Below are 25819 nucleotides of genomic sequence, written 5' to 3'. Positions count from 1 at the left end.
GCTCATCGAAATTATTTCAATTGTTCAATTATTCAACAACTCTTTTCCCTCTCCAATTGACCTCACTCTTAAAAGACAGAAAACAAAACAGAATCTAAATCAGGTTTATTGTCAATGGCATATGTTGTGAAATTCGTTAACTTTGCAGCAGTACATGATAAGAGAGGGAAAAAGAAAACTGCGAATTACACTAAGTATATATTTAAATTAAGTTGGTATATAGTCAAATTAAATAGCGCAAAAAATAGAACTAAAAAAATAGTGAGGTAATGTTCATGCGTTCAATGTCCATTCAAAAATCAGACGGCAGAGGGGAAGAAGGTGCTCCGGAATTGCTGAGCGTGTGCCTTCAGGCTTCTGTACCTCCGTCCTGATGGTAGCAATGAGAAGGGGGCCTGTCCTGTGTGGTGGAGGTCGTTAATGATGGAGCCACCTTCCTGAGGCACTGCTCCTTGAAGAAGTCCTGAATACTGCAAAGGCTAGTATCCATGATGGAGCTAATTAATTTTACAACTCTCTGCAGCTTACTTCGATCCTGTGCAGACATTGATGCAGCCAGTTAGAATGCGCTCCACTGTACATCTGTAGAAATTTGTGAGTATTTTTGGTGACCTACCAAATCTCCTCAAACTCCTAATGAAATATAGTTGCTGTCGTGCTTCTTTACAGCTGCATTGATGTGTTGGGTCCAGGGTATTGACACCTCTGAGGTGTTGACAACCGGGAATTTGAAATTGCTCTCCACCAATATTACTGATATTAAGTGGTAAATAATGAATGATTTGGAAGGTTGGCCCCAATGGTTGATCTCCAATACAATCTCTTAATGACCATTGCTGCTTTATTTCATTCATTTTAAGTTGTGAACATTACTGGCAAGGCCAGCATTCCTTGTTCATCTCTACTGTCCATTAGAAGATTGTAAAGAATTACCTTTATCTGCCACTGTAGACTATCTGCTGAAGGTGTTCCAATGGTGCTGTGAGGCAGTGACTTCGAGTTGATCATTGTAATATGATTTGTTGCTTTGTTGGTGTTAGAATGTGCGGTGACCACCAATGCCACACATCACAGGCTTCCCTCCATTAAAGACACCTTCATAAATCGTGCTTGACTAATCTTCTGGAATTGTTTGAGAACGTAACTATGAAAATGGACATGGGAAAGCCAGTGGGTGTAGTGTAACTGGACTTTCAGAAAGCCTTTGACAAGGTCCCACATACGAGGTTAGTGTGCAAAATTAGAGCAAATGGTATTGGGGGTAGGGTACTGACATGGACAGAAAATTGGTTGGCAGACAGAAAACAAAGAGGAGGGATTAATGGGTCCTTTTCAGAATGGCAGGCAGTGACTAGTGGGGTACAGAAAGGCTCGGTGCTGGGACCGCAGCTATTTACAATATACATTAATGATTTAGATGAAGAGATTAACAGTAATATTAGCAAATTTGCAGATGACACAAAGCTGGGTGGCAGTATGAAATGTGAGGAGGATGATATGAGAATGCAGGGTGACTTGGACAGGTTGGGTGAGTGGGCAGATGCACGGCAGATGCAGTTTAACGTGGATAAATGTGAAGTTATCCACTTTGATGGCAAGAACAGGAAGGCAGATTACTATCTGAATGGTGTCAAGTTAGGAAAAGGGGAAGTACAACGAGATCTAGGTGTCCTTGTTCATCAGTCACTGAAAGTAAACATGTAGGTACAGCAGGCAGTGAAGAAAGTTAATGACATGCTGGCCTTCATAACAAGGGGAATTGAGTATAGGAGCAAACATATAAGATTATTAAGGAATTGGACACGTTAGAGGCAGGAAACATGTTCCCGATGTTGGGGAGTCCAGAACCAGAGGCCACAGTTTAAGAATAAGGAGTAGACAATTTAGACAGAGTTGAGGTAAAACTTTTTCACACAGAGGGTTGTGGTTCTGTGGAATGCTCTGCCTCAGAAGGCAGTGGAGGCCAATTCTCTGGATTCTTTCAAAAAAGAGATAGATAGAGCTCTTAAAGATAGTGGAGTGAAGGGATATGGGGAGAAGGCAGGAAAAGGGTACTGACTGTGGATGATCAGCCATGATCACAGTGAATGGTGGTGCTGGCTTGAAGGGCTGAATGGCCTACTCCTGCACCTATTGTCTATTGAAGCCTCAAAAAGGCAGCATCCATCATTAAGGACCTCCACCTAGGATATGCCCTCTTCTCATTACTAACATCAGGAGGAGGTACAGGAGCCTGAAGACTCACACTCTTTTAGGAGCAGCTTCTTCCCCTCTGCCATCAGATTTCTGAACAGACAGCTAATCCGTGAACACTACCTCACTATTTTTGCTCTCTTACTGCATATTACATATACAGTGACTACTATGTACACCTGCTCATTAATGCAAATAATCTAATCAACCAATCATGTGACAGCAACTCAACGCATAAAATCATGCAGACTTAGTCAAGAGGTTTTGTTGTTGTTCAGACCAAACATCAAAATGGGGAAGAAATGTGATCTAAATGACTTTGACCATGGGATGATCGTTGATGTCAGACAGGGTGGTTTAAGTATCTCAGAAACTGCTGATCTCCTGGGATTTTCAGTACAATAAGAGAGGTCAGAGGAGAATGGCCAGACTGGTTCAAGCTGACAGGAAGGCAACAGAAACTCAAATAATTACGTGTTACAACAGTGGTGTACTAAAGAGCATCTCTGAGCACACCACACATCGGACCTTGAGGTGGATGGGCTGCAGCAGCAGAAGACCACATTGCATTCTACCTGCGTACTGATTGTTACCTTTCACATTGCAAATTATAGGGTTTTTTTCTGTATTGCACTGTACTGCTGCCACAAAACAACAAAGTTCACAACATATGTCACTGATAATAGACCAAATTCTGTTTCTGATTCTGACTCTTGTGGGCTTCCTCGTGTTGGCACATGGCCAAGTGGTTAAGATGTTCATCTAGTGATTTGAAGGTCGCTAGTTCAAGCCTTGGCTGATGCAGCGTGTGTGTCCTTGACCAAGACACTTAACCACACATTGCCCTGTGATGACACCGGTGCCAAGCTATATTGGCCCTAGTGCCCTTCCTTTGGACAACATCGGTGGCGTGGAGAGGTGAGACTTGCAGCATGGGCAACTGCCGGTCTTCTATACAACCTTGCCCAGGCCTGAGCCCTGGAAACTTTCCAAGGTGCAAATCCATGGTCTCATGAGACTAACAGATGCCTATTGATTGATTGATTGGGCTTCCTCCAGCACATCCTTTGGTATGTTAGTTGTTAGCACAAATGATGTATTTCACTGTCTGCTTCAATGTCCATTTGATAAATAACTCTGTATCTGAATCTGAATCACACTCTTGTACAGGTCAGAGTACAGGCACATGACAGAGAACGACCTCATCAAGCTGTCGTCATTCAACACCATGAGCCTCCAGAAGATCCTCAATATTTTCCATCCAAGAAAGATCTTCGACCACCTACGCCTTCAGTGTCACCAAGAGGACATGGCCACAATCATTATGAGGAAACTTTGGAGATAGATTAGGCATATGATGAGAAGAGAGGCCAACTCCATCAGCAAGACAACATTGGACCCCTGAAGGGCAGAGGAAACATGAGAGACCAAAGGCAACTTGGTATCATAGTCTGGTCCGTGAAGTCTGCATTCCGGTTTAAGGACCAGTCCATTGATCCTTATTCCAGGTTTTCTAGTTTTCCTTTGTTCTGTTGGGTGCTCTAATTAGGGCACATGATTCTCATCTGGGCAGATACATAAATACCTCTGGAGACCAGGAGTCCAAGCCACGTCCAAGAATCTTGTCCAGTCCAAGCCACATCCAAGAACCTTGTCCAGTCCGAGCCACGTCCAAGAACCTCATCCTGTCCAAGCATTCCATGTACTAGAACCTCATCCTGTCCAAGGGTTCCATGTCCTGTTCTGTAGCCACATCCTGTCCTTGCCAAGATCCTAGTCATGAGTCCTAGCCTAGACCCGGGTTCCGGTTCTGAGTCCCAACCAAGTCCCAGGTTCTGGGTCCTTGTCCAGGCTCTGGTTCTGGAATTCTGTGTCACTAGTCCAGGTTCATTGTTCCTAGTTCCTAGTTCCACATCCAGGTCCCATGTCTCTTGTCCAAGTCCTAGCCCAGGTCCTGAATCCTTGTCTCGTCTAGGCCCTGTGTCAATGTCCAGCATCATTTCTTCCCCTCTTCCCTTGCTTCCCTGTCACGTCTAGTCCTGTTCTGAGTACTTCAGTGTCTGTATCTTGCATTTGGGTCCACTCTGAGTGCACCCCCTTATGACACCTGGTGTTGTACCGTAGATGAAAAATGAGAACCCTGAACCACACCTGGGGCACAATAGAGAAGATGGGCAAGGACAGAAAGAGATGGGGGGGAATCTTCATTGCAGCCCTAAACACCAGCAGCATAACAGGCTGTTCATCAGCATCATGAATCCAAATAATTTGAAGAAAAGCAAGAAGTTTTGTAATCAGTTTTGAATAGTGAGATTCTATATTCTACTGTGTTAAAAACTTTACATGTGCAACCAGACTTGTTTAATAAAACTCTGGTATGGTAATTGCTAATATCTTAAGCAATTTAATTAAATTTGGTTTGTGTCATGTGGAGAAAAGAATGAGATTTTCCTTGCTCTGGGATTCTGAGCAGTGCCAATGGTATTAAAACAGGGAAGATAGTCTTGCATTCAGTGTTGCCAGGAGTCCCCAGTAGCAGAAGGAATGCAATGACGTTTTTATTCTTGTCAGTTTCTTGGATTAATTGACCAAATTGATTTTTGAACCATGGTCACAAGCCCTGTCAAGGGCTTTTGAACACTCTTACTACTGTCATCCGTGTTCTCTAGTCGAGCTGAGAGTTGTATTCACTTTAATAGGGCAAACTGTTTTGTCCTTGTACCTAATTCCTTATGAATCAATTTTCTCGAACATATTGATTGTATCAGGACTGCGCCGTAATAAACTTCTGCAACAGAGATGTGTCTTTTATTCCCATGAGTCAAAGAAGCTCTGCCAAATTATTACGGTGTTTTATTTTGTTTGCACCGGCCCCAAAGCTCAAGTGGTGAAGGGCGTGAGTACTTAACTGGGAGTGTTTCGTGAGATGTATACACACGAGAGCAGGATATTTCAATAGGACTAGTTCAACGTAGGATTTCATTAGTCCTAACACTGATGGCAAAATAAAGCGTCCTGCCGGCATGTACAGTTGCTGGAAATCGTTACAGGAGGACGCCGTTCCAGGCGGCCAGCTCGAAAGCAGGCTCAAGGGTTGCTGGCTGTGCACCTCTGTGCTGCAAGAGCATGGAAATGTTTTCACAACAATCATACCCTCATTCACTGTGTATTTGTCAAAGTAACTTCGAGTGGAACATTCTGAAATCGGGTGGCTATAACAAAAGGCATTAACGTCTCTAATTGACATCAATGAAACCCTTATTAACCACACAGAATAGGCAATTGAAGTAAGTCCAGCAACCGTTAGGATTCCATTCCATGTACTGAACTGAGCTGATTCCACCAAACGCGTCTCCCCGCCCCCCCCCCCCAGTCCTTGTGTACACTCGGAACAATCGTTGATTGATCGGTTGATCAATTAATCGATTCCGAATAAATGAAACTGATGTGAAATTGACGAGCAAATGCTTTCGATTAGAGGGCACAGCTAATGGACATCAGTGGTCGGTTTTATACCCGTGGTAGGGCTTTGGACAAATCAATTAGAAACGTATTTTAGTCGTCTGTGGCTAATTACTCTGGAGGACTGATTTATTTTTCAAAAATTGTGGCGGCGTGGATAAATTAGTGAAGTTTAAGTAAAGTGTGTAACTTGAGCAGGAAGAGGTCAGTGGATCTGTCAGCTTCTGTAAACAGGCCGAGGTGGGGATGGGGAGAGGGCGCGATTATACTTGAAAGGTTTGAAACAGCGTTGACAGACATCATTGTCTCGCCAACTCATCGCCACTCGGACGTTGCCGAATTGCCCGCTGTTCTGCGATGAGCCCGCTAGTTTGAAAATCAAATAGTACAACTGTCGATGCAGGAAATCTGAAATAAAACCGAAAATGCTGGAAGCACTTGACAGGTCAGGCAGCGTAGGCGGGAAACCGACAGGTCAGGTTGTCCTGGTTGGAAAACATGGTCCTTTCTACAATTGCTTATCTGGAGCTCTCAAACAAAATCTTGTATAAACAAAGGCAAAGCCGAGTTTATTACCATATGCACATGTACGCGTATGCACAGAAGCAATGAAAAACTTACTTACAGCAGCATCACGAGCACAGAGCATCAGGTAAACGACATTCAGAAACAAAAACAAACATAAATTACACTTTTTAACAAGAAAACACAACAAGAAAAGTTTATCTTAGTGCAAACTGGTCCAAGTGTCTGTAGAGTTTGCTAAAAGAAAACAGGACCTAAAACCTAAAACAAAGTTTGCTGATAAGAAAATTCGCCCATCTGCGTTAGTACAACTAGAAATTTTATTAACTTGAGTTGATAACCATTTTGACATTTCAAGCTTTTATCAGAAAGATCGGTTTCTTTTGAAATTGACGCAATGATAGAAAACAAATCGCCTCCTCTCCAGTCTGTTGTGTTTCTTGTACTGATATAATTATTATTTTTGTGCCAATATTGTATCCCACCCAAAAGAGCATGAATCTCAGGCAGAAGGGTTCAACTAAATCCATCTTCGTCTGTTTATAGCCTCAATTAAATTAAATGTTTATTGATGAAGTCTGAACGCCTACCGTTGAACAACGACTGCCGACGTGGGTCACTTTGTTAAACCTGGTCAAAGCGGTTGCGTAGCCTCAGTTGGAGAGGCTCAGACTTCACGTGTGACGCAGGGAGGGCGGGATTGAGACGCACTACCAAGCTGTTTATAAACCTTAGACCAGGCTGGGCAGTAACAGGACCCCTTGTTATTTTCTGTCTCCTTCACCCCCACCTGTGAGGAAATTTTCCGTTTGCTAAACGTCGAATTCCAAAACTGGCACAGAGGTGGGATTTTAAATCTCATGAAACGGTGTCGTCTGGTGTGATTTGGAAATTCAGCGCAGTGCTGAAGGGTATCAGTATTTCGGCTGTGATGTCAAACCGAGACTCCTTAGCTAGAAGTAAAACAAAATCTATGTACCTCTCTCAAAGTTTCCCCTAATGACAGGGTCCTCGTTTAACGTCTGAACAACAGAGCTAGATCAATAAATATATCGTTGTCATCTCATTACTGAACGTGGGAGCTTACTGTGTGCAATTTGGCTTCTGTGTTTTCTACGATATTGCAATGACTACACTTCAAAAAAACAAAATCCACTAGTTGCAAATTTATTTCGGGGGCACTGAAAGGCGCTATAGGAATGTAAGTATTTTCATAAGGCAATAATGATGTGTCTTTCATTAGATTGTCACCGCCAATTCTTTATTGCCTTTTGGATTTGATTGTTGCTTTCGCTGTGAGCACGCGAAGTATACATTAGTTTTCAGCGTGCCTTCAGGGTTTGGCCGGGACAAGGGGTCGTCACTCTTCAAGCCAGAACCAACTTCAATTGCGCTGCACCTGCGCTGCTGTTTTGTATCAATCAGGAATGACAAGAGCGGGAAGGGGAAGTGCTCCCCTATGCCCTGGTGCGTGTCAAGTTACTGAACGTTGTTGCAAATTATTTCAGGCGGCAACTAATTTTCCTTGGAATTTACTTTGAGTGACCGAGATTAAGATGCACGCATTTTGTGTGTGCTACAGCCTATTGCTGTTTCGAACCTCCATAATCTCATTTCAACTTCTTTTCGATAATCAGGTCTAGGGGATACACTGCAGTCTTTGAAACAAACAACAGACTATATTCAGTGGCTACTTTATGAGGAATGGGACACAGTATAGTTTTCTGCTCCGAAACGTCGACTGTACTCTTTTCCATAAATGCTGCCTAGTCTGCTGAGTTCCTCCAGCATTCTGTGTGTGTTGCTTTTATTTGAATTATTATCGCCTTCCCGTCAGCTTCAACTAGTCTGGCCATTGTCCTCTGACCTCTCTTACTAACAAGGAGTTTCTCCCACAGAACCGCCACTCGCTGGATACTTTCTTTGCTTGTTTTTCATACCATTCTCTGTAAGCTCTAGAGACAGTTGTGTGTAAAGATCCCAGGAGATCAACGGTTTCTAAGGTACTCAAACAACCCCGTCTGGCACAAGTTATCGTTCTACAATCTAAGACAAAGTCACTTCAGTTATTTTTCTTCCCCTATTCAAATGTTCGAACTGAACCTCCAGGCCGTCTGCATGATTTTGGCTGCCACGTGGTTGGCTGATTAGATATTTGTATGAACGAGCAGGTGTACCTAATAAAGTGGCCGCTGAGTGTAGTCTCTGATGTGGGCGATGGTATCGCCATTGACCCAACAATAAATAAAAGACTTGGGTTAAATGCAGATTGTAGCACCAATACAAAAGGAACCCATTAAGCCTGCTTTCCTACATTCAATTAGGTCAGTGCTAATCGGTAGTATATCAAACCCTTTTTTTTGGCATTGGTTCTATCGCATTCTCGGCTTCAAACCTTCAAATAACCCAGCTGCCAGAGACTTCCAACCAGAGAAGTTCCCTCCTATTGGTTTGGCAAAATAAACGACTGTTTCCCTTTATCCCGAAAACTTGAGAAAATGTATATACTTCCTGGAATTCCTCTGTCGGCTTAAAAACTTTGGTAATATCTGGAAAATTTTATTCCTTTCAGTCGGAAACCAGCTCTGATTTAACAACTTGACGCGATTTAACCCTCTAAACTCTGCTGTCGTTCCAACAGATCTGCGCAATGTTGCGTAATGCACATAATAACGCTGGAGGTGAGGTAGCATCAATGGAGCGGACTGAACAGTCGACGTTTCGGGCCGAGGCCCTTCATTGGAACCGGAAAGGAAAGAGGGAAGATGCCAGGATAATAAGATGGGAGAGAGGCAGAGAAAGGAATACACGATAGAATATGATCGGTGAAGCTAATGTTGCGTCTTTTCATGTCAAAGCAAGCAGGGAGCCGCTTCTGAAAGAGGATGCAGAATGAAGCAATGTCCAGGTTGGATGGTGTACAGGAGTCTCGCAGAGCTCATCCAGCAGCGGTTCTGAACTTCATTGAGATCTTTGTCCCGGTGCGTTGGTATCTTCAGCGTCACAATGGCGCTCACTCTACAATTTAAAGCTCCCCATCTCTTTACATAGCACATCAGTCAGACTGACAGCAGTCTGGGCCTTTAAGAACTGCAGGAGTTTGCTTATTTACATAAAAGGAGCGCGAAGTGGCAGATACAAACACAAGCGATTCTGCAGATACTGGAAATCCAGAGTAAGGAACACAAAACGCTATAGGAACTCAGCAGGTCAGGCAGCATCTATGAAGCAGTCTTGATTAAGGGTCTCTGCCCGAAACGTCGCCTCCTTATTCCTCGCCATAGCTGCTGCCTGACCTGCTGAGATTCCCCCAAGATTTTGTATGTGTTAGGGAAAAAAATGACAGAATGAAAGACAATGATCGACTCCTCTAACTCCCCATTCTCAGTCCTAAATATGTTTCTTTACGTCCCCCCCCCCCCGTTTCAATTATAAATTTCTTATTGAGGTTTGGTATTGAAATTTTCTATTTGCCGAGATTATAACTCCCCCTGTTAAAAAGAAGAAATCTTCTCATCTTCCCTCCATTTCTTTTGCCAATTAGTTTCCCTGAAAATCTCATGTAAGTAATGAATATTTATTTAATTACAGAATCATAAAAGGGGCGATCAGATAAATGATTTACATTACGTTGATATGGTCAATTACTCTAACTTTATCGTACTCTCTAACTCGCCAGTGACTTTATGGTTATGCTCTTCGAGTAAAATGTGGCGCCCACAATAATTTGTCGACATAATGTTCAGGGGAAAAACGTATCAAGTGTTTATTGAAAGACCGTTAAAGTCTTTTCATACTCATACTTCTTAAAGCGTTTAAATAACTCTGAGCTTTGGTTTTGGGTTTGCATGAGGTGTCAGTCGCATCCTCTCACGTGATGTTTGATGGAACCGAGGAGCAGGAATGCCATTGAATGGTAGCAAATAATTTGTGTAGCTCAATTCAAAGAACCAAGATTTCTTTCACACCGTCGATGGTATAATGATACCAGGTAATTAATAGTTTTAGATACTTCTTCAACTCAGTGTCGCCTACCAGTTTGGCTATTGTACTTGTTTGCAATATGTAGGTATAGAAAGATTGCTTTAGCACCCCCTTCATTACTGAAAATTATTATTCACGTTTTCCACAAGAAGGTGAAACCACTAGATTCGTTGAAGTTTCCTTTTGGCCTTTGCCCTGGTGTTTTATCGCTTTTCAGCAATGGAACAGGTATGCCTTGCTTAACCGCACAGAGTAATTTCATGCCCAGTTCAGATTGGATGATAGGCTTTCGCACGCAAGAGCCCATCCGCAGATTAAGACCCTCACCACTTCGTCTGAACAGCTTCAGAGCTCTCAGTCTCCCGTCCCCTATACTCGCCGCCAGCACACACCCAGCAGAAGCTGCTTTTGCTTTGCACCCGCCCAGCTTGTCGTCGATTTTTCCCTCGCCATTCTCTTTCGGAGTAACTTTCTCCCGATCTACCAACCAATTTCACTCTTTCATTGCAAAAGTATCCTCGGTGTTACTTAGTCATTAATTAAAATATCGGCCTGAAACCAGAGAACATCCCTATGTTCTCCCCTCTTTTCCTTCTCGTCGTCAACGTTTAGATCTTTGTCTCCCTACAGATGCTGATCTGATCCACAGATAATTTCTGGTTATCAGGATCCCAGTGACATTATTATTTTGACCTTGCACCTAATTGGCTCTCTCGCTATCTGCAAACGATATATACCATAGATGTATACAAATAGTATAATCAACTGTTACTGAATTATGCATAGAGTGAAAACTATTAGCCAGGGAAGGATGCCCAAACACAGAGCTGAAACATGTTCATACACAGGAAGTGCGTACAATCCTTACAAAAGTACCATGTGAAATTTGACAAGCCTGTAATTGAATAATATAATTAGTCGGCAATGAATCCCTTCAGATAATTTATTGTAATTCAAGCATGGTCAGTCCTGGGATGCACGCAGACCGCCGTTCCCCCACGGAGGTGTTGGAATTGGGTTGCGGTAGTGTTTGGGGAAAGGGTCTTGATCATGATGGCGTTTTAACATTGCGTCTGCCCATCGCTGGCACACAATCTAACAGATGATAAATCTGGTTTGAAGTGCCTTTCAAAACTCCAGTTTAAACTTGAGGAGTTTAAAAGGATCACATTACTCGCGTGACCCTGCAATGTAAATGTATTTTGTCAGGTTCGAATCCCTTTTCAACACTTGAATGACAGTTCGCGGGTCGAGACAAGCCGAGTACAAGGGATTTCAATTCCTTCTTTTAGACAGGGTTTCCAGCGTAGAAAGAATTCAATACAGCGCCATGGACAACTGATCTGTGGTATCTTCACATTAAATCATTTGCAACATAACGTCCTGAATTCATTTACATTTGAATGTTAACGGCGTGAGAAACACGTTTTATTTGAGGTTTGTAAATAAAATATTCAGCTTAATGTATCTGTTTTTAAAGAAGATATTTGCAAATAAAAATGCAATTATTGATCAGTATTGGCGGTTCCCACTTCAAATAAACAATAATATATTTCGTCTTTGCAATAATTCCGATTGCAGTTTGTATTTAATATAAAAAGTATTCGACGCGGAGAAGTGTGGCCACTGAGAAAATAGAGTTTTCAAACGGTAGGACGCTAGCGGTCCGAGGGAATGCGAAGCGCAGTCTTGCCAGTTTAAACTTGGGGCTGTCAGAGGCACAGTTCCTGGAGTCACGTGTCAGATAACTGACGGACCCTATGCAGTCCTCGCCCCCGGGGCCAAGCAGTTTATCAATCAAAAAATAAATACAACTTTATAAAGCGATTGATCTGACCCTTTGCACGTTTTAAAACTCACTGAAGAGCTTGCTGTTTGCATTCGGCTCCAATGTCGTGGCCCCTGGGTGTAATTGATATCCGTCACCCTCTCGCGCAGGCAGTGGACTGCTTGGACTTAGAATTGGCTTCAATATTACATCCAGATTTTTTTTAAGTTATAATTGCAACATTGATATATATTTAGCACTGAAATTGACTTTTGAGCTGTTGTTGAAATAGTTATCGTGTAGAATATTTGGGCATGCACCTCTGCTATTGTGAAGCACCTGTTTCGCTTGCAAGTGCATGGCAGTCAATGAATTCTGCAGCCGTAGTACAGCAGAACAAACTCCCGGCTTCTGTTGGTTGAGGAGTAAATATTGCCCTTCTTTGAACTGCACCAGGATTTCTTAAAGCCTTTTATGTTGGGACCGGGCATGGGGTTTAAATGCTCATTCGACAGTATAGGACCCTCGCAGGATACAGCCTTGGAAGTGGGACCTGAATGCCGATTTGACTCAGGTGTGAGCAAAAGAACCGAGGCGTATAAAAGGATGCCTGTAATAATGTGATCCCGCGTTCCAGACCCACCGAAGGTAAACGCGAAGACGAACTGAGTTGAACCAGAATTCGTCTGGACTCAATTGTATTTTAAAAAATAAAACTGAAGTAATTTTTTTGTCTCTGCCAACGTTGGAGCTACCCGTGATCTAAAACCGCGAAAGCTGGCGTGTTTCACATTCATAATCGATCTTTTCCTCACCCCCACAACCCTGTCAATTAATTAGTTTCTGAAACCTCGCCTCGTTGAAACCCAAGTGAAAAGTTTAATGCTGACACGCCCAAGCAGAAGTTGGAAATATGAAATATTTGCGCAGGGGCTTTTAAGGTGGTTTAAAAATATTTAAGTCTCTCAAATATGTGAAAAAACACACACACACTCATTCGTGAACCCACCGACGCCAAAATCGACCGAAGTCGAAGCTAGTCCACATTGCTTTGGTCCTGCCCCGTGAATGATATCGCTTCCTGTGGATTTAGCGCAGGGGAGCTAATCTGAAGCGGTTTCATTTGGGTTCACTCGGACTGAAATACATACGGCATTAAAACAATCATCCCTGTACAGTCGAGATTTTAAACCCATCAGAGATGCGTTTGTATTAATTAGCGCGATTTCACCAATCATTTTTATTGTAATTTCCAGTTCCTGTCACCAATCTTTCATCTCATGAATTGGACTCATATGTAGAATGATTTTGTACACGTCAATGCACTCGTTTAAAATCGCGCTGATGTAAAGCGTTGTCCGAACTAATGAAGTGGTTATTGGAATAGTTTTCCGTTTTTTCCTGCAAAGTTATATTCTCTATAATCCACCTCGAACCGCACGACATTTAAAACTCCAAAAAGGCCACAATTACGGGCTTTCTCCGCTAGGGGTGGCTCTGTTGTTCTAAACCGCGAATAGAACTGGGACTATTTCCCTCGCTTTAACCATCAGAGGGAAACCTATTGTGAAATTATTTCACTTCTTTCGAGAGCTAGTCGCATGCAATTCAACACATACATCGATTTTCACTTAAGGCGGTTACTCATATATCCTCGCCTTGTCTTTTACATTTTTAACGCCACATGTATAAAAAAAAGTACATGAATTCAGTAGCAATCTCACTGAAGCCTGTTACCGATTGGAAATTGAGCATTTTTGATCTTTTCATTTTATCGGACATTTTGCTGAATTCATGAAGACTATGTGGTTACTTCAGTGTCTCTGATTATTTACTGGTGCGTGCAGTCAATCTCGGAACAGTAACTGTGCCCACGTAAATGCTGAATAGAGCTCCCTCCCCTTCACCCCTCCTTATAAAGTCCAAGAGTTGAATTGCCAGTCGAGAAGTCCTTCCACCCGGTTAAAGTTCAAAGGCCAGGAGAGAGCCTCTGCTGAACAAGATAACCAGCGACCACTCTGAAATTTATAAATGCGATTGCACCTGCAGGGGTTACAAGTTGTACATAAATGGCAGCAAATTTCTCAATATTGTAAACTGATTCACATCGAGGATTTCCCAAAGACAGTAATATGAAGATATTATACATCAGCCGTTGTAGCTTTGACGGTGTCCCATATCCTATTAACACATGCACACATATACGAAGCTTTTTGCTCAGTGTTTTCTATTCCACGCTATTCTTAGTCTGGGTAAAACTGTGTAACCCGCCCCCCCCACCCCCATCACCGTTCTTACTGCTCTTTCCGACCCTCTTTCTCTCTCTCTCTCTCTCTCTCTCCCTCCCGCTCTCTCTCTCTCTCTTTCTGTTCCCCAGCTGACAGTCAGCTGATCTGAGCGTGTGATTGACAGTTTGAAAAGTTTGCCCTGTTCCACTCTTATGCTAAGTAGACAAGCTGACGCACCATCCCATTGGCTGCGAGTCTCAGTCAATTTCCCATTTGAAGCTGACGTCGGGTCCAATATAAAAGAAGCGAAGCTTTTAAACAGAGAGCTGACGGTTCTCGTCCTCCAGCTAAAATCTCAACACGCGTTGGGTTTGGCTCTTTTCACCCAGAAAACTATTGCAATCGCTTATTATCTGCTTCCTCTCTCTCTCTCCGTGCACCTTTCATCCTTACATTTCAGTCTCTCGCTCCCCCCACCTTCTTTCTCTACCCAACCATTGCAAAGCAACAGCAGCCAAGATGAAGCAGTGAGTGAGAGAGGGAGAGAGAGGGAGAGAGAGAAAGAGAGAGAGAGAAAACCAACATTCAGACCCGCTGTCCAGATTCCATGAAGCAAAGACTTATGAAAGAGAGAGAAATCGTATTCTACCGATGCATCTGTACTATAACAGATCGGAGCCGGAACGAGCATAAAAATTATACTTAACAAAAAAAAGCTGGTGTGCAAGACTTCTAAATCCTAGTTAAAAAAAAACAAGCAACCAAGAACAAAATAACAAAGAAATCAAGCTGGCTCTCTCTCCTTCAGCTCAGAGCAGTCTCATCGCGGCGATCGCAGGCGTTTGCCCCGGCGTTTGGAGGTCTGGTCGTACTAATACCATCTGCAGTAAAAGGATGGCATCCGAATTGGCAATCAACAGCGCCGACCTACCCAACAGTCCCCTTGCGATGGAATATGTTAATGACTTCGATCTGATGAAATTCGAAGTCAAAAAGGAGCCGCTGGAGTCCGAAGGCAACCCGGGCAGCCACTGCAACCGCATCGGGGGCTCGTTATCTTCCACTCCAATGAGTACCCCGTGCAGTTCGGTGCCCCCGTCTCCCAGCTTCAGCGCTCCAAGCCCCGGGGAGCAGAAGGCGGCGCACCTGGAAGACTTTTACTGGATGACTAACTACCAGCAGCTAAACCCGGACGCTCTGAGCTTCACGCCGGAGGATGCGGTGGAGGCCCTGATTAACAGCGCCCATCAGCAGATGCAAGGAGGCTTCGACGGCTACCGGGGCCAGCAGCAACAACAGCAGCAGCAACAGCAGTATGCAGCGGCGGGGGCCGGCGCCGGAGCTGGAGCGGGCATGGCTGGCGAGCAGATGGGTCCGCCCGGAACCGTGGTGGCTCACCACCAGCACCAACACCACCACCATCACCACCACCAGGGGCACCAACACCCAGGGGGAGGAGTGGCCGCCGTTGGCACGGCCGGCACCGGGAGCACCGGCCCCGCCGCCGGCGGCATCCACCAGCACCCGCACCTGCGGAACAGCGAGCGCTTCTCCGACGACCAGTTGGTCACCATGTCGGTGAGGGAGCTGAACCGGCAACTCCGAGGTGTCAGCAAGGAGGAGGTTATCCGGCTGAAACAAAAACGCCGGACCTTGAAGAACCGGGGCTACGCGCAGTCGTGCCGCTTCAAGCGGGTGCAGCAGCGGCACATGTTGGAGAGCGAGAAAACTCAGCTGCAACAGCAGGTCGAACACTTAAAACAGGAGATAACCCGACTGGTGCGAGAGAGGGACGCCTACAAGGAGAAGTACGAAAAACTTGTGTCCAGCGGCTTCAGAGAAACGGGATCGTCTAGCGATAACCCTTCCTCCCCGGAATTCTTCATGTGAGTTTGTGGGTTTGCTCTGCCCTAATAACCCCCTCAAAAAAAACTTTAAAAAAAACTTTTTCAAAAAGTTTTTTTAAACACAAAAACCTGCCGTCTCTCTCCCTCACCCCATCATCTCATGCATTATATGCTTGCTATATTATTTTTTGTTTGTTTTTTTAATGAAAGGACCATATTAATTATAAGCCTGCATGCTGGACATGTATGGATTTAATTAGCTAGTTGAAAGCGGATTTTAAAAAAAAATGAATTATGGCATGGCAAGAGATTATACCGGTGACTTTTTTTTTGCTCTTTTTTTGACATGGAAGCAAAAACGAAACAAAATTGCACCGTTGGTCGTCATCAACCCCCTCCTTCCATGAAAAAAGAACGTTTGAATCTGCAAGGGGGGAGTTGCGTTGACTTTAGTTCTGGGTCTTTGAAAACATCAGACTTTCTCATTATGTTTTATGCACTGAACTGTTTCTGCAAAAAAAAACATTGACAAACTGGATCTCTGTATTACAAAGTCTGGGACTATTACTGAGGAAAAAAAACAGTTATTGCCATAATGTTTGGGACATTAAATATATATATATATATATATATATAAATACATACATACATATATATAAAGTGGTGTGTTGATCCGGAGAACGGTATATAAGTTTATTAAACATGGGTTTAAACCCTTTCTCCGCGTTTTGGGTTAACTATGTAACTCGCTATGAAGTTGAATGGTGTGTGTGTGTGTGTGTGTGTGTGTGTGTGTGTGTGTGTGTGTGTGTGTGCGTGTGTGTGAGAGAGAGAGAGAGAGAGTTCGATAATATTTAATTTAATTGCATTTGTATGTATCTGTTAAGAAAACGAGGATTGTGTATCCCCTATCAGCTGTTGACGCGAAATTAAGAAATGGTGTGCAGATTGTAGGTCTATGTAGTTGATGGGTGTTTCCCCTAAAAAAAATGTGAAATTCATTGCACTAAGGTAAGGTGATTTTGTTTAAAAATAAACAGTTTAATTGTTTTGATGGACAGTGGAGGGGAAACATTTCGGGGCAAATTTACAGAATGCCATTTCCATGGCCTCTGGCCGCAAATAAATATATTTTTTAAACTTAAGTAAACTGAGCACTTTGTAGCATGCACTTTGCACGCCGGAAATCGGAAGGTGAACGTTGAATAGCCCTTCTTGTTTATCGAACAGATTGCATTTCAGACCAAAGTCTTGTTGAAGGGGAGGAGCTCGTCTCCGGTGTTTATATGAGGTGGTAGTGGGTGAAATCTTCATGGCGCTGTGCATACTTTTATATGTGTATATTTACTTTTCCCCCCAAACGTGAAGTACTGAAACTCAGTTACACTTATATATATATATATATAATAGCAAAGGAATAGGAAATACATTCAGGGTGGAGGGGTGGGAGGAGGGAGAGGGGGAAAATTGAGACATTGTTCATTCCAATAGATTATATATTTGCCATTCCTCTCGGAAATCTGCAAAATCATGAAAAGCTTTCCAGATTTATGCAATTGGATTAAAGAGAGTTTATGCAACCAACAAATACATAAAACGGTCTGTTTACATTTCAGCGAGGTCTGGGGACGTTATATAATAGTAAGGATTTTGCTTCTGGCTCTAAATATGCGTGGTTTTGCTAACTCAAAATTAAGCCAACACCGGTTACACTAAATTTTCAAATCTGGCAGACACTAAGTATATAACTTGTTAACTTTCATTTGGTAGACATCTGTCAAAAGTATGTTGAATTCTTGTTCCCTCACACGTGTGTTGCATTTCGTTTCTCCGTCTATTTTCTTTAGACTCCATAACTGCAATTGCCTAATGATTCTTAACATTTTATCTGCGAAGATTGGGACACTGTACGTATTTGGATCCATGCGCCTGATAAGTTTTCTAGATAGCATAGCCAGGAACTCAGGAAGCTTCTGGTCCTGTTATCACAGGAATATTGGAGTCTTTGGTCTTAAATGGTTGGTTTCATGCCCGTATCATTTTATAACCTTTTTTTTTCAAAATGAAAAGAATCAGAGCAAGAGTTCCCCTGTCTGTGACCAACGTGTTTATTTTCATCCAAATATTAATTTCAATGTCATAATGCTACTTCTCAGAGATGAGCGCTTGGTCAAAACGTAAGATCCTGGAAATAAATTCGCACAATTCGATATTGCAGTCAGATGACTGAAGTATTTAGAAAACTTAAAATTCTTATTTTGACTTGAAATGAACGCCTTCTATTTAAGAATATGGATCATTCGCGAAGATTTAGGTGGAAAACTTATGCTTTAACTTGTATTAGTGAGAAACCATCAAGTATTCTGTATAAATCTGCCGTAAAGCGTGAGGCCGCTAAATTGACGGAGAAAGAATTCATTCTTCACTGCCAACATATCCGAATAGTAACTTTACAAAATTGTTATTATGTTTTATTCTAGAAAAGTCATAACAAGAATAATTTACCCCATTTGAACATACTGTTTAATGTGTATGGGTATAAAATTGCTCCTAGAAAATTAGAGTTAACACGTGTGGGCAGATACTATGATTCTACGCATTTAATATATAGTTTAGTGTAGTTCTCGCTTTTGCTGGATTCATTATACTTCTTAAAATGAGTACAAGTTTAAACAATAGATAAACAATAAACTGTAATATATAGTGTACAATAGGAATCTGTCAAAATTAAACGTATACCGTGTATTGTGTCGTCAGCTTTTTGCAGCAGATCTTATAGGCCAAATTATGTCTGTCAAAAGGCCTCAGTTGTCTAATAACCATCTTAGGTACCAGGGATACCGAATATTACAACGTTAAGACGTAATTGTTTGAAATAAAATGGCTGTAGTGGTTGAAATTTCATCAAAAGTTGGGAACCAGGAAAATATTTAAAATAAAGCGGCCTTCAATCTGAAGTACATTTAAGAACAGGTGGATTGCACGCTTATACTGTCTCTGACATAACAGGCCGCTATCGATCGTTTCAAAGGTCAGAGATTACAAGCACAACAACTTCAGGTTAAAGTATGATAAAGGTGAATTTGTGAGGGTTTTCAGAAAAATATATCAGAGTCACTGGGGTTCTGTCAAAGAATTTAATGTCGGTGCTGGGCGGGGCGGAATGTTGTTGTTTAAATGAGGAAGAGGTAACACAGTGAATTCAGTGGTTTCTTGTTCGCTTTTGACTATCCCTTCGTGAATCATTGGAGTGGAGCGATAGCCACTGTCAAAAATGTACAGTCAGAACAAAACTAATTAGTCGAAGCTTTAACTGAGCTCCCTTTTATAACTCAAGCCTAGTCTAAGTGTCTTAATGCATGTTGGGCGTCCCTGAGGTGGAGACCCGTGCAAGTCACATTTTAAATCACGATCATATCAGCTGAGGGGTGAATGATGGGAAGCAAACGTAAATGTTATCAGATTTCCTGAGTGGTGTCTGTCGAACATCCACGAAAGGAAGAGATGTTTTAATGAGCGAGGGAAGACTTCAGCGCGTCCCACTCTGTGGGCCTGAAACAGTCAGCGGACAGGACAAGGGTTTTTTTTTAGGTGGTATATGCAGAGCTGAGAATGGCCCTACTTCTATACATTTGGGATTAGGGTTTTTGCTAGTGTGATAGCTACCTGACATTCTAGGTCTATGTTTGTCGATATTTGAACACAGTTTTTGTGATTCGAACAACTCGTGTTTTCCTTAATGCCCCCATCTGACCCGCAGCTTTTCTATTGCTGATCACAGAGGACTTGCAAAGATAGATTTCTCCAAAGTAACAAACAACAAACCATGGACAGGAAATTCACGGTATTTTCTAGAGCAGATGCAAATGACATTTTTTTCTCTCTTCCCCTTTAAATCCTTCAGCTCCTGTACATTTCAAACCTGAAGAAAAAAAGTCGTGTACTAGAAACTATAATCGCCGCTGCGTCTAGCCGAGATTAAGCAGCCTCACGTATGCGGGTTGGTGGTATTTGAGAGTGAAATGAAACGAGTTGAATTACGGGCATTGTTTCGGAGTTATTCGTTAGAGTTTTCCCACCGCAATCTGTTCTTTCACAAGAGGTCTGATTTCCATCGACGACACGGAGATAAGAGCAAGCAGAAGTCGGTGGAAAATAAACTGGCAGGGCTTTGGTGAAAAGGAACGGAGGCATTTTGTTTCTGAAATGTGAGAGCTTCCAGCTTTAGACTAAGTGTGGTGTGCAGTGAAACTACAGGGAGGGGGAATAGGTATCGGAAAAAGAATAGCAGTTCAGTCTCACTACTCAGTTTTTCACTCTTTCTCTTGCAAGCACGCTGAAGCTTTCATACTTTCGCTATTTAACACACACACACACACACACACAAAGCCGTCCTTTCAATCTCTTTCGCCAATCTACTTCATCTGCCTAGTTTTGCCTCTCCTCGCCTACTCTTCTCCTGTTCTAGCTCAGTAGGTGCAACTCTGCCTTCCTACACTCGCCTGGTGCACAGTCTGTTTAGCGCATCCCTCTCATATAGACATTTGCGTGTACGGTCCACGCAGATACATTTAGATTCGACAGCAAGACAGAAAGGCGGAAATAACTGGGTTCAGTGTATAGATAAATCCGGTGGCAGATGGAGGGAACGTAGCATGAAGGGTCTTCCGGATGGATTTTATTTTTCGCTGATGTCAGGCAGTTTAGTTCATTTATTCAGCACAGCACGGGGGAGGGGGTATTCGGCCCATCATGCCTCGACTTACCACGCATGGGCTGGTTCATTAAAAACATTTCCAGTAAGTTCCACGCCGCTACCCTTACAAAAGAGAATAGCCATAAACTTTTGTCCCACCATTTTTCGCATAAAATCAACTCCCTTTCAGAAAATGCAGTAAAAATCTGCTTCCATCGCCCTTACAGCTAGGTGACAATCTACTGCAATAAAAAAAAAACGCCTCCTAAATGTTCCCTCCAATGATGATGAGAAACCATGGGATTTCCTGCTTTCCCAAGTTTGACTCCCTGTCTGTCTTGGCTGCTTGGATATTTTAAAACAGCGAATGCATATAATTTTCCCTTCACAAATCCACTTGCTAACGGCCGGCCGACTCGCACAGGGTTCTCGTCCTGGGCAGGTTCTCACGTAAGAAATCAAAACTAAGGGCTTCAATTTCTGAAGGGCCTTAAGAAGTTGCTGCAAAAAATGGTGGATGGCACTAGCGGTGGGGGGGGGGGTAGTTAGGGTGAATGTAGAGTGGGCTGATCTGGCAGGTGATTTTTTTGTACTTAAACAGCTGGTTTAACACACTGTTAGGGTGGACCGCGTATCCGAAAAGAAGTCTGTAACTGATAAATTGGACAGCTTGTGTAAGAAATAAGCTTAGGTCAGTAAGATGGAGAGAATGTGTGCTCATTTAAAGCTTAGCTACTCCGATTTATATAGAATCACTTCTGGAATTAATTACTTTTTAGAATTACAACATTATTTCTTAGCCTTTGTGTTACGTTTTTGTTTGTGTATCCCGCATTCTTAAGGAATGTGCGTGACAGTGACCTGGATGTAGGCGACACATTCCCGAAATAGTCAGAGTTTAGAAAATGACTTTATATTTAAAATATGACGTATCGCCAGGCAAGGAAGAGTTAAATTAGGGGAGGGGGTGGTAGACTTGAGCTCGGCCTTCGCTTTTCAACGCGTTGCGGCCACACAGAAATTGTTTAAGAGGCTGTGATGGACACATGTGACTGGTTTGCGAATAACTATTTTGTTTGACACATTATTGCTAATGACATTATAGACAGTAATTATAACATTACAACCCAAGCAGCAGTTCGTTGACAACTATAGAGGCTGCAGCATTTTTATACCGTATAGACAAGTATAGCTGGAAAGTGGAAATCAAACGAAAATCACATTACAAGGCAAAACTATTCTGAAGTTACCACTGGCTGTAAAGCTTCGTCAGCTTCAGCAAGAGTTAACTAAACACCCTGTAAGGAGAAGGGCAGTCGAAGGACCCTCTTTTCCACTACCTCGCATTTGCTTGTCCACATTCGTACGTGCTCATATCCGTGCAGGTATTAAATATCTCGGTTGAGGAGAAGATGCGGACAGTTGGGGATAACTGTCTCTCTGCGCACTCGCCTCGGGATCAGAGGATTCCAGGTTCGGCTCCCACTTCACAACAAATTCCTGCACTAACAACCCCAGAGCAGTATTGAGGGAGTGTTGCTTTGCCAAAGATGACATCTTTCAGATGAGGATTAAGACAGGCGGACTTCAGATAAACTCAGGCACCATTTGAAAGACAGGAATTTAAGGTCAAAATAAAACTTAAAATAAAAATTAGTTTTTAATAGAGACTGCCACAAACTACTGGATGAGCATTCTCATCTGGTTCACTGTGACCTTCACAGATGGAAACTCAACCGTCCTCGTTCTAACTGGCCAGCATGTGACTCCACAACCACAGCCTGGCTGCTAAATGTCCTCCGGAGTCGTTTTGGAATCTAATGGCAATAAGATAAAAATTGGCCAAGGCGACCCCCAGACCCGGGGGCTGGGGGGTTGTGTGTAGAGAATAAATTTAAAAATCTCGAATGCCCTACCCAATTTCTATCACTCATTCGCCATTACTAGAAAGCAGACTTTTTTTTTAGGTGGGTGGCGAGTGGCGTGCTGTGGTGGGCTGAGGTGGTCATTAGTGCATTGCCGTGTGCAAAGTGCCTTTTATGTTTTCTGTAATAAAAGAGCTACACTGACGTGGTTCAGTGGGAGCAGGTAACATGAAAGAGGTCTCATCTTGATCGCAGGCGTAATTATTCTAACTTAAACAGGTCATGTAGTAACACACCGGATACTCGGCAATATTTGTATTTTGAATTGCGTGAACTCCCCCCCCCCACCACCACAACCCCCCCCCATCTAACTTGTCATCGTTTATTATACTTTGACTAAGAATCTTCAAAAGATAAAACTGTTTTTCAGCTAGTTTGCTTCGGTGACTTGTAGAGTTACAGTCCAAAGTTAAAGCGGGAAATTGTTGAATAACTCTCCAATGTGACCTCATATCCAAATCCAAACGGGAAACGGTTTGCTGAAACCGGATAGGGACTAGCAATTGGAATACCAGTGATCAGGAATGTTATTGCCAGGCGTGTTTCACTACAAGTACTCTTAAAGTATCAACTCTTAAAAGATAAGACTTTCCGAACTATACGTCCAAAATAAATCTTCGCCTTTGTCTATGGTAATGCAAAACGTCATGGATATTTGTTACGTCTTGCAACCGGCGTACCTGCATGTGATTGGATCAAATGTAGACGCATTTTCCCCTGCTCCCCTCCCACCCCGCACTCTTCCGTCACTGAATCCAATGTGCATGGTTGAGCATCTGTGCGGAATGCTGATCAAATAATATATAACATAACCCCAACGACGAGAGTGACGTATTGCAAGAAGTGACTGAAATTAAAATTGTAAGATTATCCTGGCCGCTGGGACCCAGTGAATTTATCTCTCAGGATTCGGTCACACGAAATTAAAAGTTACAGCAAAACTATTAAATGCGTAGCAGATAAACTTGGATTTGGCAGTTAGCAACGTTTGGCGTCCTCGCTCCCTCTCATGTCCACAGCTAAGGTCGACCATCATTTCATTTGCCCAGGGGTCACAAAGGGGTACTTTTGCCTTTTGCATTTCTACTTTTTTTAAATGTGCATTGCCTAATATCTACCAAACTTCCTGTCAGCGAGATGTGCATTTTTTCTCTCTCTCTGTTGGAACTCAATCTCCTAAATCTATTCCATAGCTAAAAGCAATGTCTGCTGCCAACTAGAAAACATTCATTGTATTATTCATCAAAAACGTGACACCCTTAATTGAACATTTTTTTTGGCGTAGGGAGTTGTTTAGACCACGCAGGCTCGGCACATAATGAATCTGGGGGCGACTCCTTCTCGCTGACTAGATCCTTTTCAAGGTTATTGTAGATAAACGAAACCCTGGCGAACATTACTCCGAGTGAAGCACACGATCATCAGTAATTACAGTTCTTATATTCATCATATGCGTTTCCTAATGTAATATAATATCCAGTCACATCTTGTAAACATCGCCTCGTCCAGAAGAAAAAATACCATCAAAAAGTTGTATTGAGTGAACTTCCCCCAACTGAGAAATTGTGAATGATATGAAAAATTATAAGATTTGAAATGCAATGACCCCTGTTTGCCTAGTGAATTTAGAATTATTAACTAATTATTTTTCTTTTGCAATCCCCATTAAGAGTGCGATTGGCGCCGTGTATAACTGACTGAACAAAGGGTCTAGGGATGATGAGAGACGTTGTATCAAGAGAAGCCTGTTTTATTTTTGACTTTTTACATCATGTATATAACGCAAACCGAACTCACTGTGTACACCCAACGTAATTTTGGCTACTGCAGAGAAACGGGGCCGCGGGCCCAAAAACCTGAACATCAGAGTTAAATTTTAAAAGAAAAAGTTGAGCAAACCATTGTAAATATACTTCCTAATGTTAATACACAGCAGATCACTTGTCATAAAATACAGCAATGACAATTCCGGTCTGCTTTTCCTGCAGACCTGGTGACCAGGTATCCAAAATTATATTGCTCTGTGGTGATTTTTCTGGAATTGGGCTTCTTTTTGTCTTAAAAACTTACTTCACTGAAATTTAAATTCAAGCTAATGTTAAACACTGCAGATATATATTAATCACACTACAGCGAACTGAGGCAATACAACACGCAGCATCTCGGCAGTCCCAAGTAATTACTAAAAAATTAAATTATGACAGTTGCAAGATATTTGACTCTATAATTTGAGCTGTGATGTATAGGCGTACGAAAGGTAGAGATGGGACCTGTTATTCAATTAAAACGTGACATTAGATAGATCTTGTTTTAATTCACCACCCACGAAATTCATATCCAGCAAATGATATCCCAGATGGAGTACAGTGGATCGTGAAGTGGTCGTGAAGTGAATGTTTCCTATAGTGGGGGAATCTAGGACCAGAGGGCACAGCCTCAGCATAGAAGGACGTCCCTTTAGAACAGAGATGAGGAAGAATTCCTTCAGCCAAAGGGTAGCGAATCTGTGGACTTCGTTGCCATAAATGTCTATAGAGGCGAAATTTTTGGATATACTTGAAGCGGAGACTGATAGCTTCTTAATTAGTAGGGGGTGTCAAAGGTTACGGGGAGAAGACCGGAGAATGGGGTTGAGAGACATAATAAATCGGGCATAATGGAATGACGGAGCAAACTCGATGGGCCGAGAGAGCTGCTTCTGCTCCTATGTTCTATGGTCTTATTATCTGATAACTGAACAGTTAATTCCGTGCCTGGGGCTTGCCTGGAGTAGGTTTCTCTATAACCGTTACCCTGAAATGCCAACTGATTGCCCCTTTTCTGGTGTGCTTCCCTTCATTTGCTAAGAGCTCTCAAAGAGCAAAGGTGATTGTAGCGGGAGACAGGATTGACCTTGTAAGCAATTCGTGATACCGTTAGTAAGGTGAAGGTTCTTCAAATCGGCATAGTTTTCAAAACAGGAATGTCGAAATCAGGGAAGTAAAGCAGGAATATTTGGCAAAGAATGATGCACAATTTTAGAATGCCCAATTGAATCTGTGGTTCTTTCTAACATTGCAAAATCTTATTGGGCTTTTTTCGGAGTTGCAGATATTACCAAGTTCATCCTTTCGAAGAAAACCCTCAGTATCCCTGGGCAAAAGTCCCCGCCTCGGACCACATCTCGTCAGGCTCCTGCTCTCGATCACCTC

General features: G+C 42.6%; 1 protein-coding gene across 4 annotated transcripts in view; it reads left to right on the top strand.

Annotated features, from left to right (window-relative positions):
• The first annotated feature begins 14279 nt into the window (after positions 1 to 14279).
• Positions 14280 to 25819, top strand: part of LOC134356328 (transcription factor Maf-like) — a 505243-nt gene continuing 493703 nt past the window's right edge. The window contains exons 1-2 of one of the 4 annotated variants that reach the window (XR_010020333.1): positions 14291 to 17018; positions 25719 to 25819. The exon at positions 25719 to 25819 is cut by the window's right edge and continues 31 nt beyond it. Coding sequence is in view for 3 of the 4 variants with exons in the window: in XM_063067216.1 (XP_062923286.1) it covers positions 15055 to 16046; positions 25719 to 25819 (1093 nt within the window). In the remaining variant the exon portion in view is untranslated. Of the gene's footprint in view, positions 17019 to 25718 lie in introns of all 4 variants that reach the window. The other 3 variants (XM_063067216.1, XM_063067217.1, XM_063067218.1) reach the window with 3 other exon arrangements.

The sequence above is a fragment of the Mobula hypostoma genome, chromosome 14, assembly GCF_963921235.1.
Source record: "Mobula hypostoma chromosome 14, sMobHyp1.1, whole genome shotgun sequence".
Lineage (NCBI taxonomy): Eukaryota > Metazoa > Chordata > Chondrichthyes > Myliobatiformes > Myliobatidae > Mobula > Mobula hypostoma.
This window is presented reverse-complemented; position numbering and strand designations above follow the sequence as displayed.